Source organism: Chiloscyllium punctatum, chromosome 30 (genome assembly GCF_047496795.1).
Source record: "Chiloscyllium punctatum isolate Juve2018m chromosome 30, sChiPun1.3, whole genome shotgun sequence".
Classification (NCBI taxonomy): Eukaryota; Metazoa; Chordata; class Chondrichthyes; order Orectolobiformes; family Hemiscylliidae; genus Chiloscyllium; species Chiloscyllium punctatum.
In genome coordinates this window covers 7,265,553-7,281,150 of record NC_092768.1, presented here as the reverse complement: position 1 = coordinate 7,281,150, position 15,598 = coordinate 7,265,553, and the positions used below count along the sequence as shown (strand labels likewise).

The window sequence follows — 15,598 nt, the reverse complement described above, 5'->3', positions numbered from 1 at the left end:
TTTTAAGCTTGGGTCAAATAGGTTCTGTTCTTGACCCTCTGAAACATTCTCTCTCTCTCTCTCTTTCTTTCTCTCTAGGACAAGAACGATTTTCTTCATCACACTGCCACCCTGTCTTCCCTTCCCTTCATTTCTTTCCCACCTTTCCTAAACACTTCCCATCCTGGAATTGACAAAACCCTCGTGGCATTTCGGAAGTGTTTCGATGTACACCGGATGATGTCAAGTCATACAAGGCTGTGGGCCAATTTGTTGAAAAATGGGGTTGGAACAGTTAGGGGGTTGTCTCTGACTGGCAGAGGTGCGATTGGCTGAATGGCCTTTCTCTGTGCCATAGACCTCTATGAGTTTTAAAGTTATAGAGGTCAGTGCTTTGCAACAACTGGTGAAGCAACAAACAGACCAGAGATTCTGATATTGATTCATATACTGTGCTCAGTTATCTGGTCTCAATATCAGCTTACCTGATTCCCGTGGGCTTACTATTAGAACGAACTGGCTCTGCCAATTCCCTCCGCACCTCAGCCATCCTCTGTAATGTTGTCTCCGGGTTCCTGCGCCCATGCCAACTTTGTCTTAACCTTCCCCAACAGCATTGGCAAAGCATCTGGCCTGGCCCACTTCAGGTCACCCGTCCGGCCTGTAAATCCAGATCACCCACCTTCCCATTCCCACCTCCCAGGCACAGCTCAGTTGCCCTCAGTCCCGATATAACTTTCAGCTCAGAGCCTGCACAGAGCTCGCCTCTCCTCTCAATTCTGCCGCACCATCAGTAACAGAGCCGATTCTGGTCTCCATCTGCACGGGGCAGAGCGACGGAGAGCCGTGGGCATGTGACCGACAACCTCAGTGCACTGATCTAATTGAACAACCACGTTGATGAGGCTGGCAGTTCAAAACTGGCCGCCAGGACAGTGTGGTCTATACCTGTTCTCCCAGGTAACAGTCGGTTCAAGGGTCACTGCTAACATAAGAATGCAGCGAAGAACATAAGAAAGGAATCTTAAGTAACTGTCTCGGTTGCTGCCCCATGAATTCTCATCAATTTTAAACTCATTTCCGCTTCAAGTTGGAATGCAGCTAAACTCGTACATCACTTGGTTAAAATTTGGGTATTGAATGCAGTGTCCATGTTATATTTCAAGAATCAAATGATATTTTATGTGTGCTGCCAAAAAAACATATTCATGTCTGATGGGAACAACAAAGAGTTCTGTCAATTATTCAAATCTGGCTTTATTGTAGTGGGCTGATGAAATACAATGGAATGGTATCAATTAAACTTTGCCAGTTTGTTCGGAACACAACATTGTTTAATTTGGCGGCTTGTTTACCGAACTCCTCTTAATTTGTGTCCTTTCTATAACATCTTAAATAATACGTACCAATAGCTTCACCCATGGCCCAGGAATGATATACATTAAATGAACCAAAGCATGTACCAAAACCATGTGAAGTAGAGGTCAATGAGTAGGCACTGTTTAATGATAATGTTACTAGGCTTCAAAACCAGCTTAATCACCCTTGATCTGGGTTCAAACCCTGCTACATCCATGAGTGGAATTTAAATACAATTAATGGAGTTGGGATATAAATCTTGTCTCAGTGTTAATGACCATGTAACTGTGATCAGTCATTTTTTTTTTAAAAAAGCCTCTGGCTATCCAAGCAAACCACTCCAGATGATTAAGAGCGAAGATGATGTTGGAAAAGGTTAAATTTAGCAGCGTTTTTTTGGTGACCATGCCACGACTTGTAAATATTTTACTGTGTGAGAAGCTCCTAATCAAAGGGGGTGATCACAGCTCCAGATGAAACAGTTCTAAGGTTGGCGCCACAGATTGCTCATTGCAATTGATGCTAAAATACGGGTAAAGTTCCTCTGTGAACGTGTCACTGAATGTATAGATATGGGACATGTCCTCGGCATCATAGAATGACAGCTTCCCTCTCTCGTAATCAAGGTGAACGCCGACCGTTTCTAGATTAATGTCAGGATTGATGATCATTCTTTCTTTGCCGTAAGCAAAGTAATTTACCCCACATCCACGGGCTATGGTCCAATAGCCGTTCTCGGGCTTGGTTCCAACGCACACCTTCCTGTTGACGGATGCTGCGGCCACTCCGAGAAACCAGTCAGAGCCTTCGCTGACATTTACCTCCCAGTAATGAGTGCCGGAGGTTAAACCGGTCGAGGCGATAACGCTAAGGTGGTTCGTAAATCTCTCAGGGGTTTCTGGCGGCTCTGATTGTATCTTGCAGTAGATCAGTTTACGTCCAAGATTTGATATGCGAAGGCGGGGATTGGCTGTTTTGGGGTCAAACCGAAGCGGACTAGGAACTGGAAGGGAATTAGATATAAGCAGCCAATTAACTTCTCTTTAGTTCACTGTAGCAAACATGGAATAGAGAGAGGAAAACACTTTGTTCTCATGCCTATCGGCGTTCATTATACATGCCCTGGCACAATTTTTTGGATGCAATTAGATTACTTACAGTGCAGAAACAGGCCCTTTGGCCCAACAAGTCCACACCGACCCTCCAAAGAGCAACCCACCTAGACCCATTCCCCTACATTTATCCTTACACCTAACACTATATGCAAGTTAGCATGGCCAATTCACCTAAACTGCTCATATTTGGACTGTGGGAGGAAACCGGAGCACCCGGAGGAAACCCACGCAGCCACGGGGAGAATGTGCAAACTCCACACAGACAGTTGCCCGAGGCGGGAATTGAACCCAGGTCTCTGGCGCTGTGAGGCAGCAGTGCTAACCACTGTGCCACCGTGCCACCCATTGCTTCCTTGGTACCAAGGATTGAGCACAGAAAGCAGAAAAGCTGGCGTAGTTCTCCTTAGATCAGAGGAAGTTAAGAAGTGGTTCAAAGCAGGTTTTAAGTTATCAAACAGATTGTTGGAATAGATGGTCAGAGACTGTTTACACAGGCTTTACTCCTGCTCCTGTAATGTTCTGAACTAAGAAAGTTCCGAGTTAAATTGTGAATCACGTTCCAAACATAAGAAGCACCATAATCAAGTACAAAGAAAAATGTTAATGTTAAATTAACCTATTTTAATGACATTCTTCATCTGTTTCCACACTCCATAGAGTAGGGGACCATAAAATTCATCCAATTTGATGTCTGGTCTGTTCAGTACCGGATAGTAAATTGATTCAGACCTGTAAAGTGCAAACATAACTGAGTTGATTTCTTCAGAGGTATACTTTCTTGTGTTATTGTGTTTGTGGAATAGTTTGGGAAAAGGGGATGCCAAAGTGGTGATGTACGTTGGGATCTAACCATCCCAGGTTTTCATCTCCTTAAAAAAACAGCATGAAGAATTAAACAATTGAGGGGAATGTGGAACTGGATTGATTGACAGTCTCTCAAAGATACTGTGATTGACTGTATTCTCCACCCTGCCCAGGCAGGAACTGAACTCAATGATTCGGATTTTAATTAGCTTTAGTACCCTCCAGCTATCATACCGAAGGGAAACAGGCTCTTCGGTCCACGCCAACCATGTTCCCAAACTAAACGAGTCCCAACAGCCTGCACTTGGCCAACATTCCTCCAGACCTTTCTTCTTCATGTACTTATCCAAATGTCTTTGAAATGTTGCAACTGTACCTGCATCCACTACTTTCTCTGGCTCTTCATTCCACACACAAACCACACTCTGTGTAAAAAAGTTATTTTCAAATCTTTCTCTTCTCACTTTAAAAATATTCCCCCTAGTTTTGAATTTCCCTACCCTGTGGAAATGACCCACTTTATCTATCCCCCTCATTATCATATAGACCTCAATAACATCAGCCCTCAACCTCCTATGCTCTGGTGAAAAAAATTGCAGTCTTTCCAGTCTGTTTTTACATCTCAAAACACTCCATTCCTGGCAATGTCCTCGTAAATCTTTTCTGAACCCTCTTCAAGTTTAACAATATCCTTCCATAGCAGGCAACCAGAACCACACACAGTTCACCAGAAGAGGTCTCACCAACCTCAACGTGACGTCCCAACTCCTCTACTCAAAGGTCTGAGCAATGAAGGCAAACGTGCTAAACACCTTCATAACCGCCCTGTCTACTTGTGATGCAAACTTCAAAGAATTATGTACTTGAACCCCTAGGTTTCTCTGTTCTACAACACTACTCTAGCAGTGTTAGAAATGTGGGTCCCTTGAATGGACAAGCAGAATAGTGACTGAGATTTGGTAACGCTCATTGGATTTGTATTTAGGAGTTGGGTTCTGGGGCTCTTTTGTGGGCACAGTTGTAGCATCCTTACATCTGAGCCAGGAGGGCTAGGTTCAAATCTCATCAGCTCCAGAGGTATGTAATAGCAGGTTAATTAAAGAAAAGACTTGGGTTCTTCATTGCAATGCCCATCAGTATCCTTGAAGCCTTTAGAGGGAGGTGGGCACCGTCGAAGCTGCAGCATTATCCAACGTTATTTTGACTCAATTCCCTCCTTTTTACCCCCAATTCTTTTTTTTTATTGTTACATTTGTTTTTCATTAAGTGAGTGGTTAGGTGGTGGGTTTCACAAAATTAAGAAAAAAAAGAGAATGGTTCTTTCCCAAGAAGGGAGAGGTGGAAACTGGTGTTTCTGCTAAACTCCCGACTTACGATAAAAGCCTTATAAATCTCTTGCTGCCTTAATATAACAGATGCATTTTGATCTGTTAAACAGGACAGCAAATGCTAAATAATCAGACTTCTCGATTAGGGTCCCTGCAGGAAATTAACACGGAAAGGAAATTCGGAGAATGGAACGAATGGAGAGAAGAAATTCACCACCCCGTCTCATACATGTTCCAAGTTTCTCCGTCAACGTAGAGCAAGCAATTGACTTCAGGCAAATTGGGTAGCCGAACCTACCAAAAATATGGGAGCAAAAGAGTTGGCGAGAGAACAAAGTCAGGGGAGGCTTCTGGCACATGGGCAGTCTAAGGGATAAAACTAACTTTGGATGCTAGTGGAGAATGGATGATTCTGCATCTCAGCCAATTTTCTCCGTCGTTGACTTCAAAGTCCACAGGTGTAAATGCTGTTAATCAGTTACACCTGTGGGTCTTGCCTTGAAAGGCAACACACCAAGCCCTTGGTATCAATGGGGCCTGGCAGGAGGCAAAAACATTTCAAAACAAGGCATCTTACAACCCCTGTGAGTTCATAGAGTCATAGAGATGTACAGCATGGAAACAGACCCTTCGGTCCAACCAGTCCGTGCCGACCAGATATCCCAACTCAATCTAGTCCCATCTGCCAACGCCTGGCCCATATCCCTCCAAACCCTTCCTATTCATATACCCATCCAAATGCCTCTTAAATGTTGCAATTGTACCAGCCTCCACCACATCCTCTGGCAGCTCATGCCGCCCTCTGTGTGAAAACGTGGCCCCTTAGGTTTCTTTTATATCGTTCCCCTCTCACCCTAAACCTATGCCCTCTAGCTCTGGACTACCCAACCCCAGGGAAAAGACTTTACCTATTTACCCTATCCATGCCCCACATTTTGTAAACCTCTATAAGATCACCTCTCAGTCTCTGACGCTCCAGGGAAAACAGCCCCAGCCTGTTCAGCCTCTCCCTGTAGCTCAAATCCTCCAACCCTGTCAACATCCTTGTAAATCTTTTCTGAACCCTTTCAAGTTTCACAACATCTTTCCCATAGGAAGGAGACCAGAATTGCATGCAATATTCCAGCAGTGGCCTAACCAATGTCCTGTACAGCCGCAACATGACCTCCCAACTCCTATAGTCAATACTCTGACAATAAAGGAAAGCATACCAAACGCCTTCTTCACTATCCTATCTACCTGCGACTCCACTTTCAAGGAGCAATGAACCTGCACTCCAAGGTCTTTACAGGCAGAAAAAATTGAGAATTATTTGCGAGTTATATTAAAATACGAGTTTTGCGAAGATTTGTAGCTCAGGTTGAGGTTCTAGGTGTAAGTTTGCTCGCTGAGCTGGAAGGTTCGTTTCCAGAGGTTGTATCACCATGCTCGGTAACATCATCAGTGAGCCTCCGGTGAAGCGCTGGTGTTATGACCCACTTTCGATTCATGTGCTTAGGTTTCCATGGGTTGGTGATGTCACTTCCTGTTCTTTTTTCTCAGAGGGAAATATTAAAATACGCCTGGTCACGGAGAACCAGCTGATGCTGAAAGACATTGATGAACTCTGATCGTTCAAAACAAACAAATTCAAAGAACAAATAGTTTCACAAACTCACCAATTAAACAGGTCAAAATGCTAATAAAAATGTACTTCTCAAAAAAAAGAACAGAAGTCCCAATCAGTCACAGGTGATTGATAATAACAAGGTCCCTGACTGAACTCTTTAGGATAATGAATGATAACTGTGAAAGAGATAGACAATCTGCATCAATATACACTCCAGCAAAGCAGTGAGTTATACTGATACCTATTATTGGATTCAAGGAGGTATTATATAATTGTATATATTTAATTCCATGCAGTTCTGAAATGTCATTATGTCATTGAATGCTTATGGAATACAAGGACCACATTCAGCTTTATGTACAATACAGAGGACAGCAAGCAAGGCATTGACAAATCAGATGCTAAGAGGTTGTTTCTGCTGCCGAGACAGTCTAGGACCAGTGGGTATGGTTTCAGGATACAGGAAACAGATGATTGTCAATTTTTGAATACTCCCCATCCAAAAACCCTAGTAGAATCAAACAGTCCTTCAAGTCTGCACTGCCAAACAGTTGAGTAAAGTCACTGTGGCCCCACTCTCCCATTAAAGACAAAACTTGATCTGAAGGTCACCATGCCTCAGGCAACTACAAAACCAATCCAGGGGCTGACAGGCAGCAGCCGAAACTGGAGTTTCTGCAGAAGATCAGTCAATGTGAACATAGGTGAAGGATAGTGATCGAATTCAGGAAGATAGACATCGGTAAGTTGGTGGAATGGGCAGGTAAGAGAGGGTAAAGTTTAACGCATAGGTGGCTCCTTTTGGTTAGAAGAATGAAGTGAGCCAATCTAAACTACAGAGTACAACTTAAAAGGACGAGCCCGTGTCAAAAGCGCAAAAATGATTGAGGGTGTCGGAACAGGTTGTGAAACACTGGAATAAAGCATTGATCTTCTTATACTGCATGAAGTACAAAAGCCAGGATGTTGTGATGAATCTTTGTGGATCTTTGGTTTAACCTCAAGTCGGGTATGATGTCCAATTTCAATTGAACACAAGTTAAAGAAATTGAATCGCACTTTACCTGAATGTTTCCTCCTACCTGTCAGTGCAACATCAATTGGAAGGTGGATGACATGCATGGTTAGCTCATTTAGTTAATTACATCATTTCTGATGTCCTACGTGTGCCGTTAAGGCAGGAGATAGCTGGAAATGTGAATATAGCAGCTCTAAGACAATGTATTCAACAAAAAAGTATATAGTGTACATACCTTTGCTTAAGACTGGCAAATTCCTGAGAATGAAAAATAAAGATTGTTATTTTTCAGCATCGTCTTTTTGTCAGCCACTGCACAACTTGTGGGAGACAAGTCATGGACTGTAAAGTTAAATTGTTTCTGTTACAGACTCTGAAGACTAACGCACCTTCAGTAACTGGTTGCTGTCTTCTGAATTTACCATGGCTGACATATCTTGTAATATTGCTTCCACGTTGTCACGCTCTCTTGAAAGTATCAAGATATTACCCTCCAGCTGTTTCAGAATACATTCTTCTTTTTCTGTGAGGTTCTGTACGATTGCACGTTCCTTCATATTCAGAAACTCATGCAAGGTTTCAAATTTCACTGCAATATCTTCTCTTAGCCTTTCTGTCATGTCCTACAGAGAGTTGGTAAGAACGCATCAACATTTTCATGGATTCTGTTATGATGTCCATACGTACTGATCATGTTTAAAAAGAGATTTCAATTTCCAGTCATTAGGTCCAGGAATGACCCACCAAGGCTTCACATTTTAAAACTTTTACTGTAACAAATGATTAAAATATACTATTGGCTAAACCCCTTTTTTTTGTAAGTGAGGTACTTTAAAGATGGAAAAAGGTGTTCGTGTTTTATATTTCTCATCTGTTGCACTCTGCACTGAATTACAGTCCTTGTGGCAAATAGTTGACAGTTTCCTGTATCCCTATTTTACTGAGTGCCAATTTTGAGTAATCAGCCACAGGCATTTTCATTGGTTTTTGGAGAATTTCTCAAAGCCCACTACCAACAGGAAAACCTGTTTCAATGACATCTCTTCTGCCAGCAATGCCAAGTCAAATCTCATGAAGTCCTGAGGTGGCTACTGGGTAAATCTTGACAACTGATGACTGAATCCCTTACTCATAGCCAGCAGTGATATTGTACAAAGTCACACAGTCTTTTCTCTCAACTGACTGTGCTGATTTTCTGCTGTTTGTCTGTGATATTCATTGTTTGGCCTGATCTCTCCATCCTTGGCAACACAAAACACATCCAGGTAGGACTTATAGTTAGCAGTCCATTTTTCCAACTCCCTTCCATCTTAGAACTAGGTAGACAACATACACTACCTTTGTCTTCAACTCAAAGTATAATAGCATCTGGACGCTTGAGGAGACACAGTATCCATTGTAAATGTAGAGACTGGTCCCATTGCCTCCAAATATCTCATTAAATACCTTATACCTTCCCCACAAAACAATCTATGGACCTGACCAAGATATATTCAGAAGATAGTCCTGATCCTAGCTTTTCCTTATTTTAAAGGTAAGTGTAAAATGTTGCAATTCGATTGGTCAAACTACTCCATGTTACTTTTACACTACAGTTAAAATACAGACAAAATAAAAATAAAAAGTATTGGCTTAACTACACCCCTATTGAAATGCTTAACAAACTAATAGGTATATTAACTATTACCCCAACTGACTGTTCCAAAATAGTAACATCCCATAAACACTCTCTTGGCAAATTCAGTGAAATAGATTGTCTCACATGCAATTCACCAGTCCAGGAAAAAAAACCATCAAGAGAAAACTCTCAGAGAGAGAGAGTAGCAAGGAAAGGTGTACTACAGATTCCAAACTCAGCTTCAAGGACCCTAGCAACAACTGCTACTGAAAAGCTAGAACTAAAAGTGCTAGTTCTATAGGAGCTTGAACCCCACCCAGTCAGGCTGCTTCTATTGTTTCAACATTAGAAAAAAGGCCTCACAAGCTGTCTACTTTATGGGCTTTGAAGCAGACCAGTAGGCACTTCTGTTTCAACCTTTCTTCATATAAAGTCCCAGAACAAAATACACCTCTTTAAGCCATAGTATCGTCACACTTTATGTCTCGAAAAATACAGAGTTGCAAAAGAGGTCACATGATCCCCTTCATTTGCCCTAAACTTAAAGCTACAGTTAATGTCTCAATCATTAGTCCCTGTCACTTAGCCCCACACCCGAAGTTGAATTTTACTTCCAGAGACTGGAGCTGAAATGTTCAGACAGTATTAAATCTGTCTCACTTACACCGTCCTCAACCTCCCATTCATCCTCCTCACCATTCTGCCATCCAGTAGTCCATTCCATTGACTTTAAATGGAACTGAATACTTGGCGAGGGGCATTACAATAAGTCCCAACTTAAACCTCTGCCCCACATCAATTTCCACTTTTCATTATCCTCCCCATGTCAAAGAAGTGTCAGAAAACAGTCACAAGGCACAATGGGAAATAACTTGTCAGGCACAACATTCAAATGCACTGTTCAGAAACTCACCAATAGTTGTGTGATGTCTTGCCCCTGTGACGTGTGCATTGTGGTATACTTTTTAAACACCTCTTCCAACGATGCAATTTCACATTTCAGTGTATCCTTTAAAATACACAAGTCAGAACAAATAGTCAAAAGATTTCTTCCTATTCACAAGTTGACAATTGGGCACGACTCATAGACATGGAATGTTGCTGGGGGTTCAATCACAAACATCGGAACTAGGAGCAGGAGTAGGCCATTCAGCCCATCGTGCGTGCTCTGCCATTTAATACTATCGTGGCTGACCTCATCTCAATGTCACTGCCTGTTTCCTTATTTGCTCTTTATAATCTTTGGACCCATGACTAATTAAAAATCTGTCTACCTCCTCCTGAAATTTACGCAATGTCCTGGACTCCACTGCATTCTTGGGTAGTGAATTGCACAGATTCACAAATCTTTTAGAGAAGTAATTTTCTCCTCATCTCTGTTTTCGAACTGCGACCCAGTATCCTAAAACCATGACGTCTCATGCTAGGGGGAGCTTGAACCCCACCCAGTCAGGCTGCTTCTATTCTTTCAACCTTAGAAACATCCTCTCTATGTCAACTTTGCAAATCCCCTCTAGCACCTTCTGTACCTCATTAGATCTCCCCTTAGCATCCCAAACACCAATGAGTGTAGGCCTAAACTGCTCAATCTCTCTTCGTATGATGAACCTCTCATCTCAGGAACCTCTAATCTAGTGAACCTCCTCTGAACTACCTCCAATACATTTACGTCTCTCCTCAGGTACCAGGACCAAAGCTATACACAATACTCCAGCTGTGGTCTTGCTAATGCTTCTACAGTTGTTGCAATACCTCCCTACTTTTATACTTCATTCCTTTAGCAATAACTGTCAACATTCTATTTATCTTCCTTTTTTCTTGCGGTACTTGCATACTAGTTTTCTACTGATTATGCACAAGGACACTCAGATCCATCTGCACCAAAAGACTCTGCAGTTTCTCTCCATTTAATTGTCAACCACATTTAGCACCATTTAAAAGGCATCTGGATGGGGACATGAGTAGTAAGGGGTATGGGCTGTTCTATGTGGTGGTAAATGGAACTAGATTAGGTTAGGATATCTGGAGACAGTGAGGTCTGCAGATGCTGAAGATCAGAGTTGAGAGTGTGTTGCTGGAAAAGTACAGCATCCAAGGAGCAGAAAAAATCGACATTTCGGGCTGGAGCCCTTCATCAGGAATGAGGCTGGGAGCCTCAGGGGTGAAGAGATAAATGGGAGGGAGTGGGGCTCAGGGGAAGGTAGCCGAGAGTGCAACAGGTGGATGGAGGTGCAGGTAAAGGTTGTAGGTCGGAGAGGAGAGTGGAACGGATAGGTGGGAAGGATGATTGACAGGTGGGTCAGGTGGTGGTGAGCTGGAAGGTTGGGACTGGAGTAAGATGGGGTGAGGGGAAATGAGGAAACTGATGAAGTCCACATTGATGTGCCTGGGGTTGAAGGGTCCCGAGGCGGAGGATAAGGCGTTATGCCTCCAGGCGTCAGATGGTGAGGGAGTGGCCATGGAGGAGGCCCAGGACCTTCATGTCCTTGGCTAAGTGGGAGGAGGAGTTGAAATGTTGGGCCAAGGGGCAGTGGGGTTGATTGGTGCGGGTGTCCCGAAGATGTTCTCTGAAGGGCTGTGTGAGGAGGCGTCCAGTCTCCCCAGTGTAGATGAGCCCACATCGGGAGTAACAGATACAGTAAATTCATGTATGGATGTGCAGGTGAAACTTTGATGGATGTAGAAGGCTCCTTTAGAGTCTTGGACGGCGGTAAGGAGGGAGGTGTTGGTGTAGGTTATGCAATTCCAGCAGTGAAGGTGAAGTCCCTCTACACCTCCATTTGCCATGACTAGGGCCTCCAAGCCCTCCGTTTCTTCCTCTCACGACATCCCCACCAGTACCATTCCACTGACACTCTTATTTGTTTGGTTATTGCCCTCAAACATTTTTCCTTCCAATCCTTCCACTTCCTCCAAATGAAAGGGATAGCCATGGGCACCCTATGGGCCCCAGCTATGCCTGTCTCTTTGTCGGCTATGTAGAACAGTCCATCTTCTGGAGTTATACTGGCACCACTCCCTAAGTCTTCCTCCGCTACATTGATGACTGCATCGGCGCCACCTCGTGCCCCCACAAGGAGCTCGAACAGCTCATCAACTTCACCAACACATTCCACCCCGATCTTAAATTCACCTGGACCATCTCTGACACCTCCCTCCCTTTCCTAGACTTCTCCAGCTCCATCCACGAGGACTGACTCAACACTGACATTTTTTGCAAATCCATTGACACCCACAGCCTAGATTACACCTCCTCCCACTTTAAAATGCAAAAATGCTATCCCTTATTCCCAATTCCTCTGCCTCCGCTGCATCTGCTCCCAGGAGGACCAGTTCCACCACAGGACACACCAGATGGCCTCCTTCTTTGAAGACCAAAATGTCTCCTCCCACGTGGTTGAAGATGCCCTCCAACGTATCTCATCCACATCCTACACCTCTGCCCTCGAACTCCAGCCATCCAACTGCAACAAGGACAGAACACCCCTTCCATCCCACCAACCTCCGCATAAACCGAATCATCTGCCGACATTTCCACCACCTACAAACAGACCCCACCACCAGGGATATATTTCCCTCCCCATCCTTTTCCGCCTTCCGCAAAGACCGTTCCCTCTGTGACTACCTGGTCAGGTCCACGGCCCCCCCAAAAACCTACCCTCCCCTCCTGGCACCTTCCCCTGCTCCCCCCATTGGGAACACCTTCCCTCGATCTGATCTCACTGTGTCCCTTGGTTTCCTTGCTTGGGGAGCGATGTAGTTGAATCACTGGGTTGATCCTCGAGATGAAGGGTTCATCGTATAAAGGGAGATCGAGTAGTTTAGGCCCATACTCTCCGGAGTTTAGAAGGATGAGGGGAGATCTAATTGAGGCAGGTAGAGTCAGAGGGCAATCGAAATGTACAGCATAGAAACAGACTCTACAGTCCAACTCGTCCATGCCGACTAGGTATCTAATCGAGTTGACAGTGTTTGCTGGAAAAGCACAGCAGGTCAGGCAGCATCCGAGGAGCAGAAAAATCGATGTTTCCGGCCGGAGCCCTTCATCAGAAGTGAGGCTGGGAGCATCAGGGGTGGAGAGATAAATGGGGGGAGAGGGGGTAGTGTTGGGGAGAAGGTAGCTGAGAGTGCAATAGGTGAATGGAGGTGGGGGTAAAGGTGATAGGTCATAGGGGAGGGCGGAGTGGATTGACAGGTGGGACAGCTCATATGGATGGTGCTGAGCTGGAAGGTTGGAACTGGGATAAGGTCAGGCAAGGGGGAAATGAAAAAACCTCCCCCCACACCTCCCCCCTCATCTCCATCCAAGGCCCCAAAGAAGCCTTCCACATCCATCAAAGTTTTACCTGCACATCCACGAATATCATTTATTGTATCCGTTGTTCCCGATGCGGTCTTCTCGACATTGGGGAGACTGGACGCCTCCGCGCAGAGCGCTTTAGGGAACATCTCCGGGACACCCGCACCAACCAACCCTACCGCCCCGTGGCTGAACATTTCAACTCCTCCTCCCACTCTGCTGAGGACATGGAGGTCCTGAGCCTCCTCCATTTGCCACTCCCTCACCACCCGACGCCTGGAGGAAGAACGCCTCACCTTCCTCCTCAGGACCCTCCAACCCCAGGGCATCAATGTGGACTTCATCAGTTTTCTTATTTCCCCCTTGCCTGACCTTATCCCAGTTCCAACCTTCCAGCTCAGCACTGTCCGCATGAGCTGTCCCACCTGTCAATCCAGTCCACCCTCCCCTCTGACCTATCACCTTTACCCCCACCTCCATTCACCTATTGCACTCTCAGCTACCTTCTCCCCAACACCACCACCGCCTCCCCTCTTATTTATCTCTCCACCCCCGAGGCTCCCAGCCTCACTCCTGATGAAGGGCTCCGGCCGGAAACATCGATTTTCCTGCTACTTGGATGCTGTCTGACCTGCTGTGCTTTTCCAACAAACACTCTCAACTCAGTTAGATATCTGAGATACCTTCTCCTTCACACTGGGCATGAACCAAGACCCACACCAAGTCCCACGGTCCTGCCATCCCGACTTGGAAACATATCGCCCTTCCAGGGTCAAAATCCTGGGAATTCCCTCCCTAAAGGGAAGTGGGTAGTGCGTCTACAACCCATGGACTGCAAGAAGGGCTGCTCACCACTACTTTCTCCAGGGGCAACCGGGGGCGGGCAATAAATTTGACCCGGCCAGTGACACCCAAGGATCAGTGGACAAGGAACTGAAGGTTATTCACAAAACTAGGAGAAGAAGTTCCCGAGTTCTCCACCTCCCCAGACACTCACACTCACAGTCACACTCACATACACATGCACACACTCACACTCACTCACACACACACACACACACACTCACAAACACACACACACACTCTCATTCACACACTCACGCATACACTCACTCACATACACACACTCACACACACTCACACACACACACTCACACAGACACTCTCACACTCATGCTCACACTCACACTCACACTCACACACACTCACACACACACTCACACACACACACTCACTCACACACACTCTCATTCACACACACTCTCACGCATACACTCACACACACACTCACACACACACACATGCTCACACACACTCACGCTCACACACACAATCACTCACACACACACACACACACTCACTCACACTCGCGCACACACACACTCACACAAACACACACTCACTCATACACACACACACTCACACAAACACACTCACATACACTCACAAACACACACTCACACTCACACACACTTACACTCACCTACTCTCACTCATACACACACTCTCACATACTCACACACACACACACACACACTCTCGCACAAACTCACTCACAGACACACACACACTCACACACGCACTCATACACACACACTCACTCACAGACACACACTCACCCACACACACACACACTCAACAGGTATCCCCAACCCACCAGGGGGTGATGAACAAGTTGGTGTGTACCATGTGGTGTACCCAGACTGGTTGAAGGATCGGCGCTGCCCGGTGTTACCTTGCACTCCTTATACGCGTCGTCTTTCAGGACGCAGTGGTGGCCCTTGTGATCCTGGGAGAGTGCACAGACCAAGCAGACGAGCCGCTGGTCGTCCCGGCAGAAGAGCTCCCGGGCTTTCCCATGTTCCTCACACTGCAGGCTGCCCTCCTGCCCCCCGCCGCCGAGCCGCAGCTCCAACACTCCGGCGATCACGTTGGCCAGTTGCCGGTTGCAGTAGAACGAGTCCCCGTCGAACTCCGCTCGGCAGAGAGGGCAGATCAGTGCCCCCTCAGACTCCTCGGTGTACCTCTCGATGCACTCTTTGCAGAAGTTGTGACCGCACCTCAGCAGCACCGGGTCTCGGTAGACCTCCAGGCAAACTGGACAAGACAAATCTATCTCCAAGTTGGTAGCCATTCCTTGCTCCCGGACCGTCCACGGGTTTTGGAGGCAATTTAAGGCTGATGCCCTTCTTCCGGTTGGCAAGGCGCCTTCCTTAGCTCAGTAACTCAAGGTCGTAAATGTTAAAGTTGAATGTGTGTGTTTTCCGAAGCCTCACCTTTGAGGTTTTGGGACGCTGTGGTTTTAAAAAAAACAATTGGTTTTCAGGGGCTCATTTTAAGCATTTTATGAAGTGATGTGGACAGCTAATATCAATACACCGTGCATAGTGAAAGAAAGACACCTTTTGTCGAAGGCTTGCAGCTTGCATGCATCAGGACTGTCCACAAGAATGCCAATTCACGAGCAA

General features: G+C 45.5%; 1 protein-coding gene across 1 annotated transcript; it reads right to left on the bottom strand.

Annotated features, from left to right (window-relative positions):
* Window positions 1–1,236: 1,236 nt before the first annotated feature.
* On the bottom strand, window positions 1,237–15,280 carry LOC140454972 (zinc-binding protein A33-like). The gene is made up of 6 exons (XM_072549647.1): window positions 14,866–15,280; window positions 9,744–9,839; window positions 7,602–7,835; window positions 7,448–7,470; window positions 3,070–3,182; window positions 1,237–2,341 (listed from the first exon to the last, which is right to left on the bottom strand). Exons 1-6 carry the CDS (start codon window positions 15,262–15,264, stop codon window positions 1,800–1,802), a joined length of 1,407 nt encoding a protein of 468 aa, XP_072405748.1. The 5' UTR covers window positions 15,265–15,280; the 3' UTR covers window positions 1,237–1,799.
* Between the last annotated feature and the right edge of the window lie 318 nt (window positions 15,281–15,598).